Source organism: Protopterus annectens, chromosome 16.part0 (genome assembly GCF_019279795.1).
Source record: "Protopterus annectens isolate FY-2018-M chromosome 16.part0, PAN1.0, whole genome shotgun sequence".
NCBI lineage: Eukaryota > Metazoa > Chordata > Ceratodontiformes > Protopteridae > Protopterus > Protopterus annectens.
Window position 1 is genome coordinate 16703378 of NC_056750.1, and position 26598 is coordinate 16729975.

The following is a 26598-nucleotide window of genomic DNA, read 5'->3' on the forward strand; positions in this document are numbered from 1 at the left end:
ACACCTAGGTGGACTTGTGTTCCAGCCACAGAAGCTGCAGTATCTGACTGACCTTCCCTCAGTTGTTGGTCCTCATAAAATAGGCTGGCCATTAAATGGATAAAGATCATCTTACACAAAGTTAGAGAGCTACCCTTCTGTGTCTCAGACCCAGAACTGATATACATGTAGTTTCAGGTATGAAGCATTCTTCAGGATCCTTAAGTCACTAAGTGTCTAGCCATCGATCCTCATATACACTCTTAAAAAAGCACGTCAAGGAAGAAATGCTCTAGGAACCCCCTCCAACAAAGGAGAGCTGCTTTCATCAGGTAATTCATTCAAGCTTCCTCTCCCCACCATCAGTCTAAAGCAGCTCAAGACACAGATTTGTAATAACAGCAAAACAGTGATTCTCACAGCACAGGCCACTACCAGTAGCTCACACTTCTCAGAACACATTAATGCCTTTTAATCAATCTCAACTAGACAACGATTACAAACCATGTAATGCAGTTCAGACATGAGTAAAACACAGACAGGTGGATTTGTTTGAAACTCATAAGGAAACATGTTTTTGCAATAAGCAGTACCGGCCCCAGGCATTAACTCTCATTATCTTTATGTTATACATCCCTTGGTGCACTAATTCACATTGATCACTCTTCCACAATAATAGTGCAACATAAAATAACATGCTTCTTTCTCACTTTTAAGATGTTTTACTTAACAGAACATTGTTCAAGAGTTTACAGTATTTATATGTTCAAAGAATTTTGCTTTTTCCTTTACCTTGACATTTTTGATGGGGAAGGGGCAAATCCACTAGTCTAGCTTACAAATATACACTTCTGCAGCTGATCTAAAGTTACAAATTAAAAAAAAAGGTTTTCATGCAACAAAAACAGGATCCAACACAAGTGGCAAAGCTAGTCCCTGACTGTGCATAGTACTTCTCAATACTCGGTCTCAAAATAAATCCACAGAAATGTAAGAAACACAAACTGAGCAGATTTCAAACTGTTTTTTTTTTTTTTTACTTAAAATTGGGTGACACTTCAAAACATCCATCAAACCAAAAAAGAAAAGTCTGCTCCTTAACTGTGGTAATGCACATTTCACATGTCATTGCAACATCCTAACCTCAGAAATATAAATCCTCTTCCAATACTTCAAATCCATTTCCAGAACGGCAGATGTACACCGAATGAGTACAAAGTCAATACCTAAAGCATAAACACAATCATTTCTGCTGCTACAATCATCTGAATCTCCCCTACCTTGTTGGGTCCAGTTCATGATCCTTGGTTCCAGTCACTAACTCAGGGTGGATTCGCACATGCTCCAGCATTGGCTAAAATAATAATAATAATAATAATAATAAACCACACAAACCCGAACAGGTTTGACTATATGTAGTAATCAAAAATGGTAAAAATGAAATATTATTAAATTAAATATACACTTGGAAACTAGATTTGTTACCTAGAAATTCTTAGGTATAATGTACTCAAACATTAAATGCACGTGTCTAAAGCAAGTTGCACCTTTATTTCCACACTGCCCAAAACATCACAACTCTTACGCTGAGCTACTACTTTCCAGTGCATTTCAATAAACAGCACATTCAACTGAGCAATGACAATCATCACCCTCACGTTTTCCATTTTACCATGGGGTTGGGGTGTGTCACATCAGCATTGGTCAAAGTGATCAAATCACCCTGATGTTTACCAGCAATTTTAAACCAATTATCTTAAAACTAACCGTTTCATACCATCCCTCACACAATTTCCTCAGATTTATGAACTGTTGAAGACTTCAGACAAAACACTTATTAAAAGACTTCACTTTTGCAGAATATTTTAGCACTGGTGGATTATAAGTGTGTGTGTGTGTGTGTGTGTGTGTGTCTCTCTGCATCTACGAAATTAACGAAAAGCTTCGCAATACAGGTAAGAACTTACAGAATAGCTGTAAATTTTGCATTTTGGGTTTTCATCATCAATCATGAAATAATAAACTGGCACAGACGTAATACTCATAATTCCAGTTTTCAACTAACTGAAAAATCTCTAATTTATGTCTGTTCTGCTTTTCTGGTTCAATACTATTTACCACTGTATGATCATGACCCAGCATTGTAAATATATCCATTTTCTACACTGCTTCTCCAGGTAAGGATTATGGCAGTAGAAAGTGGAGTAGGATAAAACAGTCTTCCTTAGCCCAAGTAAAACTGTCCAACTCATCCTTGGGAATCTCAAAGTGTTCACAAGCAGGCTGAAAGAATTAACCCCTACAATGGTTCCTAGAACAGCCTTGGGAACTCTTCCTTTTGTCCTTGACTGGTGACTTAATCCACTGATGGATCCTAGAACCACCTTGGGAACTCTTCCTTTGTCCTTGACTGGTGACTTAAATCCACTGATGGATCCTAGAACCACCTTGGGAACTCCTTTGTCCTTGACTGGTGACTTAATCCACTGATAGATCCTAGAACAGCATTGGGAACTCTTCCTTTGTCCTTGACTGGTGACTTAACCCCCTGACAGATCCTAGAACCACCTTGGGAACTCTTCCTTTTGCCTTTGACTGGTGACTTAACCCTCTCATGGATCCTATCACTGCCTTGGGAACTCTTCCTTTTGTTCTTGACGGCTGCATCTCCTGTGAGAGGTGCAAAGGAGCATGTTCAGAAGGTACTCAACCCACAAGAACTTCACTCCCCTCAATATGGAGAAATATATGGAGAAATACTGGCTACAGTTCGATATTCTGATTGTTTTCAGAGCTCTTCACTCTATAAAGCAGTAACGCTCAACCACCCTGAAAATAAATCTAATTTCTGCAGTCTATACTTAGGATTAATTTCTCACCAACTACCCAAAGCACACGACCACAGATGAGGACCGATGTAACTAGCAGTCCCTGCACTGGAAGAGCTGGAGATGGGATGAGAGAGGAATAACTTGGCAATGCCTGCTTGCCTCTCTCAGAAAGGAGTAGTGTGTGGGGTGCATATCCATGGCACATCTACATGGAGAATACCCAGTGAAAAACAAAGACTTCAAGGGAGTAGGCCACAGTGAGGGTTTGCGTCACTTGCACAAGTGAGTGATGTGCTTCACTGAAGCCCACTCCACACCAACCACTGGGCGTGTGGTTGTAGGTATTGGGGCTTAAAATAAAAACACCCCCGTCCTTGAGACAGAGAATAGCAATGTTCTCTGCTACTCACCTCCACCCACAGAAGGAAAAATGAGATGTACGGTTTTGCTTTAATGGGGAACAAATGGGTCAATTGAACAAGTACTGAGGTAAACTTGATGATCCCCACAGCAGTAACAACAAAAAGCAAACTGCTCCAGAATACAAACTATTAAGGCTAAAAGGGCATCATCATCATCATCTGCAAGCAACAGAGATGATATCCTGACATTCTCAAACTGGATAGGTTCAATACTTAGTGGCACCCTCATATCTTACCCAAAATAAAACAAGACAGGCGATGCGACATCCTTGATATACTCCTGTACCCAGCCTAAATACATCCAACTTTCCACAAAGAGTGTGGACATAGCTTCCACTCCACAAAACAATGGCTCTAGAACTTTGCATTTCTACAACACTTCCAGTAAGCTGTGCTGAATTAGAAAGTCATTAGCTTTCTGCAAGCCCACAAGAAATAAGTAAATAGTAATGGCAACACCCCATGACCTCTCTAACACCCATGTAGTACAAAGATCTGATCCCTGTCCACAATTTGCACAGACTCTGCACTGCTTCTCCGGAATCAGAGTTTCTTTCCAGCAGCCTGGAGGATGACTTGCAAGGAAAGTGTAGGGTTTGACTCCTGTATAACACAAAAGCATCATCTGGAAAGGAAGACCACTATCTAAATTTGCCAAAGCAAAAATACTTTGTAAACTCTCCACACAACACTGCCAGATCTCAACCACTCCTAAAGACTGCCAAAGTAAAATGATCTGACTGCGGCCATAACCACATTTACCAAAAGCCACCCAATTCCACCATCTGTGTCTGATACTGACTTCTCAGAGGAGGGCATGTCCACCACATTCAGGAATTCTTCAATGTTTTCTTTGACCTCCTGACAATGCTCCAGCTGAGGTTGAAATTACTCCATCCATGCCAAGAAAGAACAGTTGTGTACACTTATCATAAATGTAGATGTTCGAGTGTATTCACTGTTGCAGTCATCACATTTGAGTTATATGCTTACAGTACCTCTCAGTAGGCCTGATTAACAAAGTCTTGGGTCCCGCGTCGGTTGCTGTCCCTTCTTCAGTGACTTCAGGGGTATAAAACATGCAGCCGACGCCATTACATCAGTTTTGCTTGCCACAATTGTCAGGTGCCCCCCTAATGGGAAGCAATTAAATCTATAAATATACAAGGTTATACCTCCAACAAAAAAGCAAATACACCAAAAAGCTTTTGAGCATAGTAAAGGAGAGTAGAGGTATAGCCAAAAGAAGTAAGGGGGCTGGAGGGAGGGTAACCAGGACTGTAACAGTGAATAAACTTGAACATCTTCATTTATTAAGTGTAGGCAACTGTACTATGTTCTTTGCGAATCACTGTTGCAGTCATCACATTTGGGTAGATTCCTAAAGCTAAGGATGGGAGGAGGAATTTAGATAGCATAAGGACCAGCTATAAGGCCCTGCAAAGACTGCAGTGGCAAAGCCAGCTCTGGATTTAGAGAAAATTGGCACATGGTAATGCTTGGTGAAGGTATGTACAAACTCCAGGTAGCAGCTTCTAGGATGTCCCTGGTTGGGACGCCTCTGAGAAAGGCTGTAGAGGTAGATGCAGCCCTGATTGAGTGGGGTGTAATCTCCTGTGAGATAGGTTTTCCATGGTGCTTGTAGCAGAAATGAATGCAATGGCCTATCCATTTGGAAATGGTTTGCTTTGAAATAGCCTTCCCCTCTGCCCCTGCAGCAAATGCCACTAGCAGTTGGTCAGATTTCCTTTGAGGTTTAGTCCTGTCCAAGTAGAATCTAAGTTGTCTGTGCACATCTCAGGATTGCAGTATCCATTCCCCTTTCTTCTGTGGATTATGAAAGAAGGTTGGCAAATGAATGGACTGAGGGCCACACTAGATACCACCTTGGGCATGAAGGAGGGATTGGTCCTGAGAGACACCCTGTCTGCATGAAAGATGATGAAAGGCTCCACTGCCATGAGGGCCTGTAATTCAGAAACCCTTCTTGCTGAAGTGATTGCTAAAAGGAAAGCTGTTTTGCAAGAAAGGAATTTTAAATCTGCACTAGCAGCTGGCTCGAAAGGAGGAAGAGTGAGTTTTTCCAATACAAAGTTAAGGTCCTAAGCTGGTGTTGGAGCTGTCCTGGGTGGTTATAAATTCTGAGGAACTGCTTGAGCAGTGGATGAGAGAAGAGGGGAGGTTCTGTGCTATAATGAGCTGAAATGGCTGAGGCGTGAATTTTGATGGAGGAGAAAGACAAGACAGGCCCTTGTGAAGCATCTCAATTAAGTATTGTAAAATCTGAGGTAAATTGGGCACTGCTGTGCTCATCCCTTGAGATTGGTTCCAGGCACAGAATCTTTTCCATTTTTCAGCATAAGATTTATCCTCCTTGCCTCTAAAATGATATCCATCACTGGTTTACTGAGGGATGGTAAAGGAGAGATTAGGTAATTAGCCAGGCTGCTAGGTTCAGTGTTTGAAGCTGAGGGTGCAGGATCTGGATCTCCTGCTGACACAACAGGGTAGGAGTCCGAGGCAGGTGCCATGGGGCCAACAGTGATACAGTGTGCAAGAGGGGGTACCAGTGTTGTGATGGCCAGTCTGGTGCAATCAAAATCGTCCTTGGTTTGTCTTGTTTGATCTTTAGTAGCACTTTGGAGGGCAGAGGCAGAGGAGGAAAGGCATAAACTGATAGGTTTTTCCAGCTGAAGAACAGAGCATCCACTTTCCAAGCTTGTTTGTGGGGAGTCCTTGTGCAAAATTTGTCCAATTGATAGTTCTGTGGGGGGAGGCAAACAGGTCTATATCTGGGCTCCCTCATTTGCTTGTCAACATGTTGAAAATCCTTGGTTCCAGTTTCCACTCGTGTGGGTCCATGAAGTTTCTGCTTAGTTCGTCTGCCAGTGTATTTAGTTTTTCTGGCAGGAATTGAGCTTGTAGATGCACTTGGTAGCTCAGGGCTGTGTTCCACAATGCCATGGCTAGTCTGCAGAGGGGGGTAAGAATGTGCACCTCCCTGCTTGTTTACGTGCCACATAGCAGTGGTGTTGTCCATCTTTACCATTAATTGTCCTGGAAGAATGTGGTCCTTGAAGGCTATCAGAGCATTCTGTACAGCTAACATTTCTTTTTGATTGATATGCAAGTGCATTTGATTTGGGTTCCATTTGCCCTGAATGCACTTCCCTGCCAGGTGAGCCCCCATGCATAGTCTGATGCGTCTGTTGTTAGGGTTTGGGCAGCAGGGAGTAGTGTGAATGGTAGTCCCTTGTTTTGGTGGCAGGCCTCTGCCCACCAAAGAAACTCTAGGCGTAGGCAAGGTATGATAGGAATCATTGCTTCTAGATCCTGAGAATGTTGACACCATAAGCTTTTTAGATACCATTGTAGTTTCCTCATATACAGTCTTACATATGGAGTTAGAAGAATGCAGGAGGCCATGAACCCCAAGGCTTGTGGTATTTGCCTTGCAGATAGCAGGGTTTTTGCGGCCACTTGTTTGAAGTAGGTTGTCAAATGAATTTGTTTCTCTGGCGTGAGGAAAGCCATCTGGGAAGTTGTATTCAAGCTTGCTCCCAAGAATACGCTTTGTTGACAGGGTACCTGGTGTGGTTTCTTTTCGTTTATGGTGTACCCCAGGCAAGATAGCACCCTTTGTACAAAGGCCAGATGATTCAAAAGTATGTCCTGGCTTTCTGCCTGAATTAAACAATCATCCAGGTATGGGTATACTTGAATATTTCTTTGCCTGCAAAATGCAATGACTGGAGCTAGGTACTTTGTGAATACCCTGGGTGCAGTAGATAAGCCAAAGGGTAGTGCAGAGAACTGATGGTGCATGTAGCCTGCTTTGAAGCATAGGTATCTTCTGCAAGATTCCCTGATTGGGATGTGCAGGTATGCTTCCTTTAAGTCTAGTGTTGCCAACCAGGTGTCTTTGCCTAGCATAGCGAACCGGTGAAGAGTCAACATCTTGAATTTTGGAATCACCAAAAACCCAAAGGTGTTTAGAGTAGACAGGTCCAGGATAGGATGCCATGAACTGTCATTTCTGGGTACCAGGAAAAGTCTCAAGGAGAAACCTTGTCCCTTTTCCTCTTCTGGTACCAACTGAATAGCTCCCATGCTTAAGAGAGAAAGTACTTGCTTTTGGGCCACTGCCCACTGATTTGGGGGTAGATATGGCCATCCGCTTGGTGCTGGTAACATGTGGAAGTGAAATCTGTATCCCTGAGACACTATATTTAAAACCCATTTGTCCTGGGTAATGAGTTACCAGCTCTTTGCATAAAGAGCAATCTTTCCCCCCAAAGGGACAGTTAGTTGAGAAGTGCTTGGAAGTTTTAAAAAGGAGTCACTGAGACAGTTTACCATGGGGGGAGTTTTATTACTCCCAGATTTGGAAGTGGAGGCCCCCCCACTGCTTAGTCCTGTGCGTACCCTGGGACTGAAGCCTGGGAGCTCTGCTAGATCTGGGTTTAGACTGAGAAGGTCTGGTAGAGGCAGGAAAGGACCAATTCTTGGAAGGCCAATGCCTACTAAACTTTGGAGGTTATACTTGTAAAAAATCTTTAACAGTTTGCATAGATTTTGCTTTTTCCTCCATCTTTTTAAGAACTTCTTCTGCGTTGTTGCCAAACAGGCGGTCCTGGTTTAAGGGAGCATCCAGTAATTTCGCTTTAACATGATCTGGCAAGGATTGCTCCTTAAGCCAAGCATGCCTCCTAAGTAGAGACCCAGTTACAGCAGCCCTGCAAGATACCTCCAGTGAATCAAAACTACATTGCAAAGTATGTTTTCCCACTTGTTCAGCTGAGTGCAGTAAATCCTTATTTTCAGCACAATCAGAAATCAACATAACTTTCTGTTTAAGCAAAATAATATGAAACTGACAATTTAAGGCCCTAATGGCCAAAGTTGCAAAAGTGTATACCTTCTTACCCCATCTATCCAGTACCCTGGAGTCTCTATCAGAGGGGGTAAGATTTTTGGCAGTAGTAGCTTTAATACCCTTGGGTCCCTGTGAAATGGTCTCAGGATCCGCAGTAGGATTTTTAAAAAGGAACTTGTGAGAGTCAGGGACCCTGTAATATCTGTCAGGTTTTCTGGGAGCAGGATGTAAAGAGTCAGGGGCCAAGCTAGATTCCAAAAAGGCATCATCAACAATGTCTAGTACAGGAGGTATGGCTAAAGGCCTGTGGTGGGGCAGTAATAAGAAATCCCTAAGCCTCTTTTTAGAATCAGAGAAATCCTAACCTTCCCAGTGAAAATGCTCTCTGAGAGTAAGCAAGGTTTCACCAAAAGAGAAATCCTCTGGGGAGAAGCAGAGGGAATAGAGTCCTCAGCATCAGAATCTTCACAGGTAGACAAGGGTAAATCCTGGTTATCAGAGGAAACAGAAAATTCAGAATCCTGGTCAGAAGTATCATAAGCAAACCCAGTCCTAGGTCTCAGAGAGGGAAGGCTGGCTTCACCTGATTAAAGTAATAAGGTCTTCAGCCATTCTTATCATTTGTTTTTTAGGCATAGAGGCCTGACCATGAGGTCTGGGTGTCAGTTTTCTAGGCATGGTACGAGTTTTAGGCCTTGTATAAGAAGATGGCATCGGTTTAATACACAAGTCAATAGGCCTGAATACACCCTCAGAAGCTGGTGGCTTCACAGCAGCTCCGGGCCCATCCAAGGTAAGGACATCCGCAGATTCCACAAATGAAGCATCTCGCGGCATACCGGACTCCGAATGGGTCTCAGTAGAGGACTGCGAATCTGAAGTAGCGGGTATCAGGGGCTGTGAAAGCGCCTCACTGAGTACCGGTGAACTGGCAACTGGCTTGGGAAAAGCGTCGTCGGCAGCTTTGGACCTAGGTGGCCTGTCTCTGTGTTTACCTTTGCGTTTTTTCAGAATGTCGATAGTCGGATGGCTTACTGAAGACATATCAGAATAACTGAACCGAGCACCAAAATATTTAGAAGCAAAAATATACCGACGGATAGTTTGTGGTTTAAATAAGGCACAAAACCGACAGCGAGGTACATCGTGGTCAGGGCCTAGACAAGGAATACAGTACGAATGAAAATCTTTATGAGGTATTTACTTTTACTGACATTGGTTTAGAGCAAGAAAAAGTTTCCCCAATGGGGTACTTAGCTTTTAGTTGAAGAGTTCAGTTCTGAAACTCGAAAATGAAAATTTCAGGAGTCGCTGACCGGCACTTGCGAACTGCTAATGCTTCGGGCACTGCGTGGCAAGAAAGACTGATGTAATGGCATCAGCTGCATGTTTTATACCCCTGACGACCAGACGTCACGGAAGAAGGGACAGCAACCGACGCAGGACCCAAGACTTTGTTAATCAGGCCGATTGAGGGCTACTGCAAGCAGATAACCCAAATGTGATGACTGCAACAGTGAAACATGAAGAACATCAACCTGTTCACTATACCACTTCCCCCTTAGAGCCCCTAATGGTCTGCCCCCTTCTCTGACTCTCTAACAGTCTCAAAGATTCTGGCCGACAATTCTCTATAGCTTCACCAAACCCCTGCACCCCAGGTCCTCTGTTCTGACAACTGCTACAAATGCTACTTTCCACTCAGTTATATATCTCCCCCAACAAGCACTGCACGGTAGGTTTACTTCCTATAGCAAGACAGCCTCCCTCACTACTGCTATCACCAGCTCTTAGGTTTACTGCCATAAGAAGCAGCACACATCACCTCCTGCCACCTCAATAACCTAAAACACAATGTACTTGCTTCCCAGAGTCACTATCACCCCTATTTACACGATTACTACAGGCATATTGTTTTTCACTATTCCAAAACATTAAGGTGATCCCACATGACTTCCTGACACACAGTGTCATTATTTAATATCAGTGTCATGCTGCCAATGCCCACCCCCACAGAAAAGAGTAAGGAAGAAGACCAGTGTGAACAGAATACCCTCTAGCTTCGTCACTAAATGGGCATTGTAAGAATCTGCACCTCATCCTTTTCTGACTCAATAAAACAGCATTCATGCCATAGGGATCTACTGTATGGACAATTAGGGCACAACACACCTAGACAAAACTTTCTAGTCACTTCCCAGCTTTCTGGGCAACATGACCATAATGGCATGAGTCAATCCTCTTGTCTTGACCAGGATGACATGCAATTCAAAATATTCTCTCAAAGGCCCTGTGTTTTGTGCTGGAAATATACAGTGATCGCTAAATTTATGGCAACAGCTGAGAAGTAACAGAGTAACTTAGATATCTTCTAAGTGCCATAAAGCATCGCTGCTTTGGGAAAAAAAGTTTAATGCATCTAAACAATGTCTGCCAAGTCACTGCATGTAGAACAACATCATGAAAACATTACCACAGATCAGTAAACTAGTGTTGATGAGCAAACAAAAGCTAAGAACTAGAACAATGCATATAAAATCTCGCCTAACTCTGAGCTTGAAGCCAAGTGTAGTGTTGATGAGCAAACAAAAGCTAAGAACTAGAACAATGCATATAAAATCTCGCCTAACTCTGAGCTTGAAGCCAAGTGCAAAAGCAGCTTCATCTTGTCTATTTCATCTTCCTCTTTGGTTAACACAAAATGGGCAAATGCCCCCCCCCCCATGTCAATGATTTTTTTTTCCCTCCGACTGAATTTACTGAGCCACACTCAACAGACTGGGAAGTTCCCCAATGCCCTGGCCAAATTTCCCCTAGAAGTATAAATACCACCTAGCGTATCCCCTGAAAATAGAAATAGGATACTAACCTTGTGAGACTAACCAAGTCAACAAAGGATGGATGGATAAATAAATAAAAATAATGGTCAAAGAATACTCTACCTTGCATTCTGGATAACAAATGTGCCTACCTGTAATGCGCAGCTGGAAAGTACATGCATCCCCTCATTTTAGACCACAAATGCAGCTGTCTGTAACATATAGCTGAAAGGTACAACTGTGCAAGAACTCACCTTAACAGTGGATGTTCAAGTAGATGATTACTGCAGTAGTCATGACTACTGAGACTTCTGCCACAGAAAGCTCAGACATCTGGTCCAACTTCCACAGCCTGTAATCCCACCCCCATCAGGTGTTGCAGACATCTTCCTCTCTAGGAAGTCAGGACACTTCCAGGATAAAAATTGTGCCTGTGGTGTACTGAGATAAAGCCCTTAGGGCATCCCAGAAAATCTATGTTTCGCTTTGTCAAGGGAAGATCATGCCTTTTGAACTTGGTCGACTTCTTCGAAACAGTCACCAAGGCCATTGATGAGGGAAAGGCAGTCCATACAGCCTACCTTGACCTTGCAAAGGCTTTCGACACAATACCCCACTCGGGTATTGTAGAAAAACTTACCAGCTTAAATGTAAACCCATATGTCACAAGATGGGTTGCAAACTGGCTTAAGGACAGAACCCACAGGGTTAGAGTTGCTGGCGCTGTGTCAGACTCCAAGCCGGTCACAAGTGGTGTCCCACAGGGCTCGGTCCTTGGCCCCTATTGTTTGGCATCTACTTCTCAGAAGTACAGGCCAGCATGGGAGGACTTTGGCTGACAAAGTTTGCAGACGACTGCAAACTGGGCGCCATAGTGGAAAGTGCATCGGACACGGATATCCTTCAGAAGGAACTCACGGAAACAGATAGCTGGTGCCAGAGCCATGGCCTGAAGTTAAACGCCAAAAATGTATAGTCATACCCTTCGGGAAAAACAAGGTAACCCCAAGCTACCATATAGGTGGCAATCCACTAAGCACAGAAGAGGTTATCAGGGACCTGGGGACCCAGGTTGACAGTGGCCTTTCTTTGACACTCACATTGCTAAAGTGGTTAGAAAGACCTTCTACATTGCCCACCTGATCATGAAGGGATTCACATCCAGATCTAGTGAGGTCATTGTTCCCTGTACTCTTCACTTATCAGACCAATGATCGAGTACAATGCCCCATTCAGGATGTATCTCACCCGACATCTGCAGCAATTGGAGAGACCCCAAAAGTTCCTCACCAAAAGGATAAAGGGACTCCAAAATCTGTCATATGCTGCCAGATTGAAGAAACTCCAGCTCTACTCAGTCGCATACCGTCTGCTCAGAGGTGACATGTGCCTGACATACAAGGCCATGTCCAACCCGAATTAATGGACATGCTCCACCTCAAAAATCCAAATCCACCAAAACCACTAGAGCAAGCGACTTAAACCTTAGCACGGATATAAATAGGACGTGCTGGAGGGATAGATATATCACTCAGAGACTCCCTATGCTGTGGAATAAAATCCCGGTCCATGTGAGGCAGAGCACCTCGCTGACTCTGTTCAAGAGAAATCTAGACCTGTGGATGGGAGATCGTAGGTTTACCCCGGGAATCATCTCTGTGTCACTGCTGGACAGAGGCACAACAAACTAATGGGCACAGTATTTTTTCATATAAGGGGTGGCGTAAGCCACGAAAATTTGGGCTAGGCTTATAAATGCCTTAGGGCAGATAGCCTAGTATAAACCTATGAACCTATGAACCTATGTGCAATTAGCTGCATGGATGGTGGAGGGGCCACAGATGGATAATGGCAGTGTGCAATCAATGTCAGCTTGCCCATCCTGGGAGAGGGAAGCAGCCTAAAGGCTCACTATAACATGCAGCATATGGGCATGGCATGTCCATACCACACAGTGACAGTTCAGTCATTAGGTTGTGCATGCACTTCCCATGGACAGTAAACGTGAAGCAGTCAAGGAAGCCACAAGGTAACAGAAGTTAGGGGATGGTCCCCACAACATCTCGAGTGACACTGCACCATCATTCTTGATTTCCTCACAGGCCCCAGACTAGGATCCGGTTGAGCCCAGGGGAGGCTAAGGTGGGCCTGGTAAACCCAGCAAATGAGAAGAGGAGCTAAGGAGCAGCTGAACAAAAAAGCATGCCAACAGTAAACCAGTAAGGGAGACAGAAGCAAGGCTCCCTAGCTCCTACGCAGACCCACAACCCTGAAAGGGGGAAGAGGAATACCAAGGGTACCCCAGAACTGGATACTTATTAGTGAAAGAAAGAAAGAAAGAAAGAGGGAGGGAGGGAGTATGTACTACAAATACCCATTCTAGCATCTACAACCATGGTAAGTTTTTACACAGCTATACAGCATTCTTCATTTAGATCATCACTGCAAGGGTCCTGACTACTGGAATGATTCCAAGAGCTCTAGAATGAAAGCAAGGTATGTGGAATACAATAGCTTGGTTGCAGCATTCCCTGCAATATAACTATAGGAAACACACTTCTAGATCTGGAACAATGTCCAGCTTACAGTGCTTTGAGAATGTGTCAAAGGAACAAAGATGCTGTTTCTAGAAGGATTTGTGTTTTAACTCCCTTAAGGTAGATCACAGCTGTTGCTCTGCCATACAACCACTAGATCTAACAGATGCTGGCAGTTTCTTTCCCTGGGTTGATTAGTAGAACATGACGCAGTGTGCAAGCCATTTACAGATGGCTTCAACACTGCCTTTCTCTCCTTTCTTTCCTTTCTTATAGCAAAAGAAACAAACTGATTGGATTTTCTTGCATCTTTGGTTCCTTATAAAATGTTTAGTTAACTGTGTATATTCAGACACTGTAGCATTCTTTCTCTCTTGTTCTGAGTACTTGGGAATAGTAGTTGAAATTCAAGGAAAAAAACAAACATGTTACTATATGAAATAAAGGATGTAAAAAATATAAAACTACTAAACTGCATAAAGAAAACTACTGAAGTTAAACTTAACTGGTCCTACTCTGTGACAAATTTTCACTATTACCTTAAGTAAAGGATTCTCTTAAACTTCATAATTGTTTATTAGAAATGTTTTCTCCAAAGGATAAAAGTCAAATCTACATTAGCAGAAGAAAACAGAAAAAAATAAAATAGTACATGTTAAAGAAAACTAACATCAGCAATAGTGGGGAATGTAGTTTTGACCAATCTATTGTACTCAGAAATAACTAATGTCTCAAATAAAAGCATCACAGAAACCATAAGGTAAGTGATGTTGAGTGGTAAATGGTAAGACAACTACACTAAACTGGAAGCTCAAACTCTGATAACTTAGTAGGTAATAGTAGGTAATACATTTGGAGTGGTTAACCTATAAGACATGACTTGTAAAAAATAATGCAAAGGATTTAGTTAAACTTGAAGAGCAAAATAAGAGACCAAGAGATTAAGTTTTTTTTAGAGATTATATTCTCAGACCTACATGTACGTAGCTCACTAAAATTGGTGATTCTCATAACAGTCTCAGCTCTCTCAGAATGGAAATTAACAGATTATGTCTCTCAGATTCACAGGCTTTGTTGGGCTTAACCAAAACATGACAAAAAGTTTACTTATGCTGGAACAAATGGCTTAAACACAACTTCATTAAATCACAAGAAAAGTAGCATTTTATTACTGAAGAACCAGAAATGGACTCATTTAAGCTGGTATTGAGATCATTTCATCTCTGAAATGGACTGATTATCAGTTTACTAAAGTCTGACAAGCTTAATATATGTTTACAACACAAGTTCGATTACACATTGGGAAAAATGTATTAGGAACAGACTATTCCAAAAAGATGTACTTCACCTAAATAATTATGTTGCAACACATCTGTCAAATAAAATCACAGAATATCCAAAACCTTTTTTTAGGATTACTAAACTAAATATACAGGCACTGCCAAAGCAAACCGATCTAATCAGTTTGCAAAAATTGCTACTTCTGTAATGCATGCAGGTAACTGCACAGCATAACAGAAATGAAAAAGTATACATTAATTGCAATAGCAGAGGCATGGAATTTGGAAAATAGATTATTTCAGAGTTAAAATAAGGGGCTCAGATAATTATTATGGTAATCAAAGCTGGCTTTATTTGCAGATGGTATTATTTTGTAACTGATAAATCCAGAAAAGGCCAGTTCAGTCATGTGGCACACTGTGAGACCATTTCAAGTCTTTTCAGGATATAAAATTAATGATAAAACAAATGCAATAGCTGTAAACCATGTAACACCACACTAAATGGTTTGGCAACACCCACACTTATGGGTATCTGATAAAATGAAGTACTTGGGAGTACGGATTATAATAAGGGATTCTGTTATGGCAGCTAAGGATATGTGGGAAGAGATTAAGCAAAACATTAAACAAATGAGAAACTGGAAGCTATGTTTTATGGATAAGATAAAAGCAATGAAGACTTTTTTAGCCCCTTTCGTTTTATACATAGATCGGGCATATTTTTTATCAACTAGAGGAAGTTTTGGATAACAATAAAGAGTTGAAGGAACTTATCTGGAAGGGGAAAAGGGCAAGATGTAAGTGGGATAAGTTGATTCTTCTTAAAGAACAAGGTGGTTTAGGGTTACCTGATTCAGAAGGATATTTTAGAACTATACAGTTAAGGTTCAATATACATAACAGAGCCAGAAGGTTATAATTCAAAACAGAAAGGAATGATGATGAAGTAGAGGCAATAGTCAAGAAATAGAGAGTGACATTTTGGATACAATTCCTTAAGGAGAATAACCACCAGCATGCAGAACACTATATTTGTAAGCAGTAAAAACTAAGCCAACACAAGAAATGACAAAGGAGATTTTGTCAATAGGATGACTGCAAGTAGGGGTACACAAAATAGGAAACAGTGAACTTTACTGGAGAAAACTGGCAAAGGAACTAAGGTACTGGGAGAAAATAACTCGACAGGGAAAGGTTAGAGAGTGGAATGACGCCAAGATGATGACTGGACTGCAGGCTAGAAACTGCTTGCTCTTCTAGGAACTGATAGAGTAGACGTAAAGAAAAGGGATAGGGAAACCTTAAGTAAAAGACCTGCTCCGGCAGAGTTTTTAGAAGAATCTAGAACAGAAGCTGCTGTTAAAAAAGGATAATTAGTAGGGTATATAAAATATTGCATAATAATCATAAGAATCAATAAGAGAATATTAGAAAAGATTGGGAAGAGATACTGGAAAAGCACTTCATAACAATACAATGAGAGAATATATGTATGGCGCCCAAGTATGTCACGTAGTCTAGAAGGTTTAGGATCTTTACCTAGAAGTGTTCGCATAGGTATTTTTAAACCCCAAACAGTCTTTAAATAATGTTTTCTTGGGTAGATTGCAAATGCTTGTGGTGTGACTGGGAAGATAAAGGTAAATGGGAAAAAGAAGTTATGTCTTACCATAACGTTCCATCTGTATTGTTGATCCTTGTTCAGTCATTACGCATGGGTATCGGTTCCGACCTCGGAACCAAGCCAGCCATTTTCCAGCACACGTCAGCTTCAAACTCTCAAGCTAAACTCTTACCCACAATCCCCCTCTCCCTGTTACCTCAGATTGAGTTTGCAAGTCAAAGAAGGTAAAGGCTACCTCTGGTCAAATAACCTAAAAGAACCGGATGTTGAGATCCACTAGAAACCACAGGAGGGGGAAGGAGGGAGGGTCGTAATGACTGAATGAGGATCAACAATGCAGATGGAACGTTATGGTAAGACATACCTTCTTTATCTGCTATGGTTAATCCTCGTTCATTCCTTACGCATGGGACAACATCCCTAGCTACCTCTATTCCTGGGAGGCTCTCATGGAAGGACATTCCTGAACACCACAGATCCGAAAGATGCTCTTCCCCTTGAGGCCAAGTCCAATTTGTAATGATTGATGAAGGTATGAGGCGTAGCCCAGGTTACAGATGCACAGATGTCATGTAAGGAAACTCTGGTATGGAAGGCGGCAGAAGTTGCCACCGACCTTGTTGAATGAGCTTTCATGGTAGTAGGCAACGAGATATTACATTGTGTATAAATAAAGGTCACACAGTCCTTCAGCCATCTAGCTAATGTGACCTTAGCAACAGCAGATCCTAATCTAGGTCCAGAAAAAGCCAAAAATAACTGGTCAAACTTACGAAAGGGTCTAGTCCTGTTTAAGTAAAAACAAATTTGCCTGTGGATATCTAGGGCATGTAGGCAATACTCTCCTCTGTTTGCATGATTGGGAAAGAAAACTAGCAATTCAATGGCTTGATTAATGGACATTTCAAAGATCACTTTAGGCGGAAAAGATGGATTAGTTCTCAGAGACACTCTATCTCTATGAAAAATCAAGTATGGACTCTTAATACACAGAGCTTGAAGGTCAGAAATATGCCTGGCAGAAGTAATGGCGACCAAAAACAAGGTTTTCCATGACAAATACCTGAAGTTGCAAGAAGAGGCAGGTTCAAAAGGTGGCATTGTCAGAGCTTGTAGAACTAATGATAAATCCCATGGTTGAATAGGTTCTCTAAAAGGTGGCTTCAGATGATTCACACCTTTTATGAAGGTCTTGCACAACTTGTGGGACATGAGAGGAATCTTGTACACCCTCATGAAAATTAGAAATTGCAGCCAAATTAACTGTAATGGTAGAGGCCGACAGACCCGATTGAAAGAGGTCGGCTAGGTAGTCTAGTATTATCGACACTGGTGCTGAGAAGGGATCTACTTGTTTATCTTGCAGCCAACAGGTAAATCTTTTCCACTTGCTCAGATAAGTAATTCTAGTGGAAGACTTATGAGATGCAATGAGAATATCACGTACTTGTAAAGAAAGTTAATTCTGCCTGGCAATCAAGGGAATTGGATTTGCCAAGCCGTGAGCTTCAGGCTGTTCAAGTTGGGATGAATCAGGTTCTGTGGATGTGAGATCAACTCTGGGGTTGGATGGAGAATCCATGGTCGATCTAGTAGGTGAGGCCAAAGGAAGGGGAACCAAATCTGTTGAGGCCAATATGGTGCTATGAGGATCACCTTGCTCTTCAACAGACGAGCTTTCTTCAGAAACTGGGGAAAGAGGGGAAAGGGTGGAAAAGCATAAAGAAGACCCGAGGGCCAATCGTGGACTAGAGCGTCCCTGGGTGACTGTCCCGGAGGGGGAATAGGCTAAGTAGTTGCTGCATTTGTAGTTGGTCGAGGATGCAAAGAGGTCGCAGAAAGGACGGCCCGGCGGTGGAAGATCTCCGCCGCTATCAAGGGATTCAGGGACCACTCGTGAGGTTGAAGAATGCACCTGCTGAGTCTGTCTGCTATCACAATGGAACTCCCGTGAATGTCCATTGCCAAAAGAAAACGGTTGGTAGCCATCGCCCATTGCCATATTCTCATGGCCTCTCGACAAAGGGGGGTAAGAATTGGTTCCACCTTGCTTGTTGATGTACCAGACCACCGGCATGTTGTCTGATTGAATCACAATTGTCCCAGACGGCAGCAGGGGATGGAATGCTTACAACGCCAGAAGCACCACTCTCAGCTCTAGAAAGTACAGTTGTGTACACTTACCATAAATGTAGATATTCAAGTGCATTCACTGTTGCAGTCATTACAGTTGGGTTATCCTGCTGGCAGGCTGCCCTCAGTCGGCCTGAATTCCAAAGTCTAGGTCTGGCGTCGGTTGCGGTCGGCTCCTCCCTGAAGTCAGTGCGCCAGGGGTATAAAAGATGCAGTTGACGCCATTTTCTTCAGTTTTTCTTGCCCCAGATGTCAGGTGCCCCCAAAAGGGTAGGCTAAAACTATGTCAATAAAATATGCATGCACCAGAGTATACATTTTGCCTTCATCTACAAGCAAATACACCACACAGGTTGTATAGAATAGAGAAGTACAGATAAGTTCCAGCAAAGAAATGGGGGATGATGGGTGGGTAACCTGGACTGCAACAGTGAATACACTCGAACATCTACATTTATGTTAAGTGTACACAACTGTACTATATTCTTCGTGTTTCACTGCTGCAGTCATTACAATTGGGTTGAATCCCAAAGCTAAGGTTGGGAGGCTGGAGCTAAATAGCATTAGGAGCGGATATTAGGCCCTGCAGAACTGCAGTGGCAAAGCCTGCCCTGGATTTAGAGTAGAGTGGTAAGTGATAGTGCTTTGTGAAGGTTTGCACTGAACTCCAAGTAGCAGCCTCTAAAATGTCTTTGGTTGGTACTCCCCTGAGGAAGGCTGCTGAAGTGGCTGCTACTCTGGTTGAATGTGGCCTAATGCCCTTAGGTACTGGCTTGCCATGTTGTGAATAGCAGAAACGAATGCAGTGCCCTATCCATTTTTAAATAGTCTGTTTTGAGATGGCCTTTTCTTGTGATCCTGCAGCATATGCCACTAGTAATTGCTTTGTCTTTCTGAAAGCTTTGGTTCTGTTCAAATAGAAGCGTAGCTGTATGTGTATGTCCAAAGAATGCAGATTTCTTTCCCCCTTATTCTGTGGGTTTGGATAAAAGGTAGGCAGATGAATAGTTTGGTTAAGGGCCAAACTGGACTCTACCTTAGGCATAAATGTCGGGTTTGTCCTCAGAGAAACCCTGTCCGGATAAAAAATTATAAAAGGTTCCACAGCCATGAGTGCCTGTAGCTCTGAGACTCGTCTTGCAGAAGTTATTGCTAGGAGCAGAGCTGTTTTCCAAGAAAAAACTTTGTATCAGCTGTAGCGGCTGGCTCAAAAGCAGGCAGGGTGAGATTTTCCAAGACATAATTGAGGTCCCATGCAAGTATTGGTGATCTCCTTGGAGGCCTTAAATTTTTGGCCCCTCTGAGATACTGCCTTAATAAAGGATGAGAAAAGATTGGTGGCTCTGTATTGTAATGAGCTGAAATGGCAGAGACATGAATTTTTATAGATGAAAAGGATAGGCCTTTGTCCAGCATCTCAGTCGAGTATTGCAAATTCTGAGGAATATTTAGTACAGCTGTGACAATTTCTTGTGCCTGGTTCCAAGCACAGAATTTCTTCCATTTTCCAGCATAGGATTTTCTAGTACTAGGCCTCCTGGCCTCCAAAATGACATCCATCACTGCTTTAGTGAGAGGTATGTTTTGTATGACTACATTATCCGCCATGCTGCCAGACTTAAGGTCTTGAGTTGGCTGTGCAGGATTTGATTGTTCTGCTAGGACAGTAGATGAGGCACTTGAGGTAAGATCCAGGCTGGGCATTGAGACAAGTTCCTTAGGATTGGGTACCAGTACTGGCGTGGCCAGTCTGGGGCAATCAGTATAATTTTTGGCTTCTCCTGTCTGACCTTTAGGAGTACCTTGGGGAGGAGAGGCAGAGGAGGAAAGGCTTATACTGTTATGTTTTTCCAGCAGAAAGATAGGGCATCCACTTTCCATGCTTGTCTGTGATAAGTCCTTGTGCAGAATCTCTTTAGTTGGCAGTTGTGAGGTGAGGCAAATAGATTATGTCCGGGCATCCCCATTTCCTTGTTACCATGCTGAGGACTTGTAGATCCAATTTCCACTCATGGGGATCCATGAGGTTTCTGCTTAGTTCGTCTGTCAGAGTATTTATTTTTCCTGGCAGGAATTGTGCCTGCAGATGTACTTGGTAAGTCAATGCTGTGTCCCACAAAGTCATGGCTAGTCTGCAAAGGGGGTAAGAATGAGTGCCTCCCTGCTTGTTTATATACCACATGACCATGGTGTTGTCTGTCTTTATCAGTAGTTGTCCCGGATGAAGTAGGTCCTTGAAGGCTGTCAGGTCATTTTGAACAGCTAGCATCTCTTTTTGATTGATATGTAGATGTATTTGGTTTGTGGCCCATGTGCCTTGAATACATTTTCCTGCCATGTGGGCTCCCCAGGCATAATCCGATGCATCCATTGTTAATGTCTGTGTGGCTGGGGGTAGAGTGAATGGCTGTCCCTTGTTCTGGTGACAGGCCTTTGCCCACCATCGAAACTCCTGTTGCAGGCAGGGAATGAGAGTAACTACTGTTTCCAGGCTGTGGCAATGTTGAGTCCAAACACTTTTTAGGTACCATTGAAGTTTCCTCATATGCAGTCTTGCATATGGAATTAGTAGAATGCAGGATGCCATGAAGCCCAAAGTCTGCAGAATTTTTCTTGCAGATAACTGGGCCTTTGCTGCCAACTGTTTGAAATAGATAGTCAGTTGCCTTTGTTTGTCTGGCGTGAGATAAGCCATCTGGGCAGTTGTATTTAAGCTTGCACCCAGGAATATTATCTCGAGAGGGTACTAGTTTTGAATTCTGTTCGTTGACTGTGTACCCTAGGCAAATTAGTAATCTCTTTACAAACGCCAGATGCTGGATTAGAATGTCCTTGTTCTCTGCATGAATGAGGCAGTCGTGCAAGTAAGGATATATTTGTATTCCTCTTTGTCTGCAGAATGCAATTACTGGTGCCAGGTACTTTGTGAAGACCCTGGGCGCAGTAGATAAGCCAAAGGGCAGTGCAGAGAATTGGTTGTGCATTGAGCCAGCTTTGAATCTGAGGTATCTTCTGCATGTTTGTCTGATTGGGACATGCAGATATGCTTCTTTTAGATCTAAAGTCACAAGCCAAGCCTTCTTGCCTAACATGGGCAGAAGCTGCTGTAGAGTAAACATTTTGAATTTTGGAATATCCAGATAAGTGTTTAGAATAGATAGGTCCAGTATTGGTCTCCAGGCTTTGTCCTTTCTGGGTACCAGAATAAAATCCTTGTCCCTGCTCTTGCTCTGGTACTTGTTGAGTGGCCCTCATGTCCATGAGGGATGAGACTTGTTTTTGTGCCTCTGCCCATTGATGTTTTGGCAGGTCTGGCCAACCGTTTGCCCTTGGCAGGGTATGGAAGTGAAACTTGTAGCCTTGTGACACTACACTTAAGACCCATTTGTCCTGGGTTATTATGTTCCAATTTTGTGAAAAAAGTGCTAGTTTTCCCCCTAAAGGTGCTGCCAGAAGATAAGTGCTTGGCGCAGGCAGGGGGAAGTCATTGGGACTGTTTCCTGTATGGCTATGATTTGTCTTCTCCAGTTTTGGAGGTAGAAGCACCCCATTGTTTAGACCTGTACAAACCTTGGGGCTGGGATCTGCCCCTTTGTGGCCTGTCTAACACGGGAAAGGACCAATTCTTTGTAGACCAGTGTCTGCTAAATCTTGGAGGCTGTACCTGTAAGAAATCCTTGACCGTTTGCATATATTTTGCTTTGTCCTCCATTTTCTTCAACACTTCTTCTGCCTTAACACCAAACAAAGCATCATGCTGTAATGGAGCATCTAATAATTTTGCTTTAACACGATCAGGTAGATTTTGTTCCTTTAACCAAGCATGCCTCCTAATGACAGAACCTGTAACTGTGGCCCTGCAGGAGGCCTCCAGAGAATCAAAACCACATTGCAAAGTATGCTTTCCAACTTGTTCATCTGCATACAATAATTCCTGCATTTCTTTGTTTTCTGCACATTCAGAATTTACCAACATTTTCTGTTTAAGCAGTGACATAATATATTGCTGATATTTGAGCATATGAAACTGATAATTTAAAGCCCTTATAGCCAGGGTAGCTGAAGTGTAAATCTTTTTTCCCCACCTGTCCAGTGCCCTAGAATCCCTGTCAGAGGGAGTAGGGTTTTTTGCAGTGGAAGCCTTGACCCCTTTGGGACCCTGAGAGATGGTTTCTGGGTCAGCAGCAGGGTTTTTGAAAAGGAATTTATGAGAGTCAGGAACCCTGTAGTACCTGTCCGGCTTAACAGGAGCTGGAGTTAAGGAGTCAGGGGTCAGACTGGACTCTGAAAATACATCATCTACAATGTCTAACACAGGTGGAATAGCTAGGGACCTGTGTTGTGGTAGTAAAAGGAAGTCTCTGAGCCTTTTCTTAGATTCTGAATAATCTTGGCTCTCCCAGTGGAAATGCTCCCTCATGGTATATAAAGTTTCCCCAAAAGAATAATCCTCATGAGGAGAGGCCACATTGCAAAGTTTCCCCAAAAGAATAATCCTCAGGAGGAGAAACCACATTGCAAAGTATGCTTTCCAACTTGTTCATCTGCATACAATAATTCCTGCATTTCTTTGTTTTCTGCACATTCAGAATTTACCAACATTTTCTGTTTAAGCAGTGACATAATATATTGCTGATATTTGTGCATATGAAACTGATAATTTAAAGCCCTTATAGCCAGGGTAGCTGAAGTGTAAATCTTTTTTCCCCATCTGTCCAGTGCCCTAGAATCCCTGTCAGAGGGAGTAGGGTTTTTTGCAGTGGAAGCCTTGACCGCTTTGGGACCCTGAGAGATGGTTTCTGGGTCAGAAGCAGGGTTTCTGAAAAGGAATTTATGAGAGTCAGGAACCCTGTAGTACCCGTCCGGCTTAACAGGAGCTGGAGTTAAGGAGTCAGGGGTCAGACTGGACTCTGAAAATACATCATCTACAATGTCTAACACAGGTGGAATAGCTAGGGACCTGTGTTGTGGTAGTAAAAGGAAGTCTCTGAGCCTTTTCTTAGATTCTGAATAATCTTGGCTCTCCCAGTGGAAATGCTCCCTCATGGTATGTAAAGTTTCCCCAAAAGAATAATCCTCAGGAGGAGAGGCTGAAGGGATTGATTCTTCAGCATCAGAATCCTAATAGGGAGGAAGAGAGAATTCCTGTCAGAAGAGGAATCAGATGAAATGGAAACCTGATCTGAAGATTCATATTCTGTCTCTTGCCTAGGCCTCTTATCAGGCGGGAGATGGGAACCCCTGATCAAAGTAATTAGGTCTTCGGCCATTTTGAGCATCTATTTTTTAGGCATGGAGGCCTGTCCATGAGGCTGTTGTACTTGTTTCTTTCTCTTTAAAGGTGCTTTAGTCTTTGCCTTTGAAGCTGAAGTCATTTTAACATATAACTGAGTAGGTCTGAAAACACCCTCAGAAGCCGATGCCTGCTTAGCGGCTCCGGACCCATCTGAGGGAATGGTTTCCAAAGTTCCAATACCTTGAGCTTCCAATGGCCTGGTCGACTCCACATGGGTGTCGGTAGCAGCCTGCGAGTCTAAAGTAGCGGTCGTCAGGGGCTGCGAAGGCACCTCACTGAGAACCGGCTACTGGCTTAGAAGAAGCCCCGTCGTTGGTTTTGGACCTCGGATGCCTGTCCTTTTCCGACGCTTAATAGTGCGTTGGTTAAATCTAGCACAAAACCGACAACTAGCAACTTTGTGGTCAGGGCCTAGGCAAGGAATACAGGTAGAATGAAAGTCCTTATGAGGTATTTGCTTCCCACAAGAAATACAATTATTAACTTTTTCTGACATCGGTCTGGAGCAAGAAAAAAGTTTCCCCAACAGGGTACTTAGCTTTTATTTAAGACTTCGGATCTGAAATTCGAACACGAAAATCTCAGGAGTCGGCCGACCGGCACTTGCGAACTGCTTTTGCTTCGGGCACCGTGCGGCAAGAAAGACTGAAGAAAATGGCATTGGCTGCATCTTTTATACCCCTGACGCACTGACGTCAGGGAAGAGGCGACAGCAGCTGACGCCGGACCTAGACTTTGGAATTCAGGCTGACTGAGGGTAGCCTGCCAGCAGGATAACCCAATTGTAATGACTGCAACAGTGAAACACGAAGAACATCAATGGTGATGGAGGCTGCCATGGAACCCAACAGCTGTAGAACTGAGGGAGCTGTGGATTTCTCCCTTAAAAGGATTGGAATCAGTTGTTGCTTTATCCTTAAAATTCTGTGCTCTGGAATAGCAGCTCTGCAGTTTTTTTGTGTCCAAGATAACCCCTATGAATTCTGTCGACTGAGATGAGGTGAGATAGGATTTTTGCCCGTTTATGGTTATGCCTAGCCTTTGAGCAGTGAGGAGAGAGTATGCCAGGGCTTTTTCCAGTAGATGTCTGGTGGGGGCAGAAATGAGCCAGTCGTCTAGGTATGGAAACACCTGGAATCCTTGAAGTCGCAAGTGAGCTGTGACAACTGCCATGCACTTTGTGAACACTCTGGGGGCTGTAGAGAGTCCGAAGGGCAGTACTCTGAACTGGTAGTGACTGGCTGCCGCACAGAAGCGCAGAAATCTTCTTGATGGCCTGTCCACATTTATGTGGTAGTGCGCATCTTGAAGATCTATCGAGCACATCCAATCATCTTTTTCCAAAAGCGGGAGGATAGACTGTATTGTGACCATCCAGAATTTTTGTACTCTCTCAAACTTTTTCAATACACTGAGATTCAAAATTGGTCTCCAGTCCCCGGTTTTCTTTGGCACCAAAAAAATAGTCTTGAGTAGAATCCGGATCCTATCTGGTCTGGAGGGACTATTTGGTTGACTCTTTTTCTTAGCAGCTTTTCTAGCTCTAGTGCTGCTTCTTCCCTTTGACTGGGTGGTACGTCGGGAAGGTTTTTTGAAGGGGAGGGACAAAGATCTAAGGGGATATGATAACCTCTGGTTATAATCCTTTGTACCCAAGAATCGGTGGTGATGGTTAGCCAGGCAGAAGGGTACAAGGAGAAACGTCCCCCAACCACCTCCAGAGGAAAGGAGTTGGGCCGCTCTTCAGGAGCTCTGGTAGGATTGACCAGGGAAGGAATCCCTGGAACCCTGGTTAAGCAGACCTCCTCTGCCCCGAAAGGAGCGCCTTCCCTGTGAGTTTCCCCCTCTGCCTCTAGTGGAGAACTCAGCCTGTGTGTCACAGAAAAGACCCTGAGATTTCTTAAACAATATCTTCCCACTCTTTTGGTTTCGTGAGAAAGCACGTTGAAGGGAAGAATAACAGACACTTACGGCAGAAAGGGTCTTACCGTCCTGCTCAGTGTGCACACTGGCCAGTGTGCTTTTAACTTTGGGCCCAAACAACGAGGAGGCCTCAATGGAAGCGTTAAGAAAGGAAGCCTTAAAGGGTTCCGCGAAATTGCACAAGCACATCCACGCGTGTCATCTCAAGGCCACAGCTGAACCCGCTGCTCTGGCTGCTCCTTCTGATGCGTGAGATATCAGTCGCATAGACGAGTTAGATATTGATTCAATGGTGGCCAGCTGAGAGGCCACTTTGTCACAGACCTCATCAGACACGGCACCAGACAAGGTTTCAGAGAGCTCAGAAATCAGATCCCTTTGAAGCCTGGTAAAGTGTGCCATATAATTCAGGGACCTGACAGTAAAGGTCGCTGAAGCAAAGGTGCACTTCCCTATCCTGTCCAGGGCCCGGGACTCTTTGTTAGGCGGATGGACAGTCTGACTTTCTTCTTCTGCCTGATCCTTTTTTGTTGCGACCGCCATCACCAAAGCATCCACAGGAAGACCTTTGGACCAATGGGGATCCGAAGCAGAAGGGGACAAAATCTTATCTGGCCTCCAGGGAATAGCTTCAACGGTATCAGGAGCCTTCCAAGCATGCTGCATGATGAGCCGGACAAGTTCATCGGCAGGTGGAGTTACCCACGAAGTAGGGGGCCGGGTGCAAAGAGACTGCAGGAACACAGATTCCTCAGAGGTCGGATTAGAGGACTGCCAGTCACCTCTGTTTCAGGATTTTAAGGATATCACCAAAGGATATCACCAAAGGATACCTCAGAGGGTGACCAGGGGGATCCTTCCCCCTCATCGAAATC

At 43.4% G+C, this 26598-nt stretch overlaps 1 protein-coding gene across 2 annotated transcripts in view; it reads right to left on the reverse strand.

The window, feature by feature from the left end:
- LOC122791001 (hamartin-like) overlaps nucleotides 1-26598 on the reverse strand; it is a 1885581-nt gene that overhangs the window by 1600060 nt on the left and 258923 nt on the right. For both annotated transcript variants that reach the window (XM_044058745.1, XM_044058744.1), the window contains exon 3: nucleotides 1260-1333. In XM_044058745.1, coding sequence (XP_043914680.1) covers nucleotides 1260-1333 — 74 coding nt within the window. The remainder of the gene's footprint in view (nucleotides 1-1259; nucleotides 1334-26598) is intronic.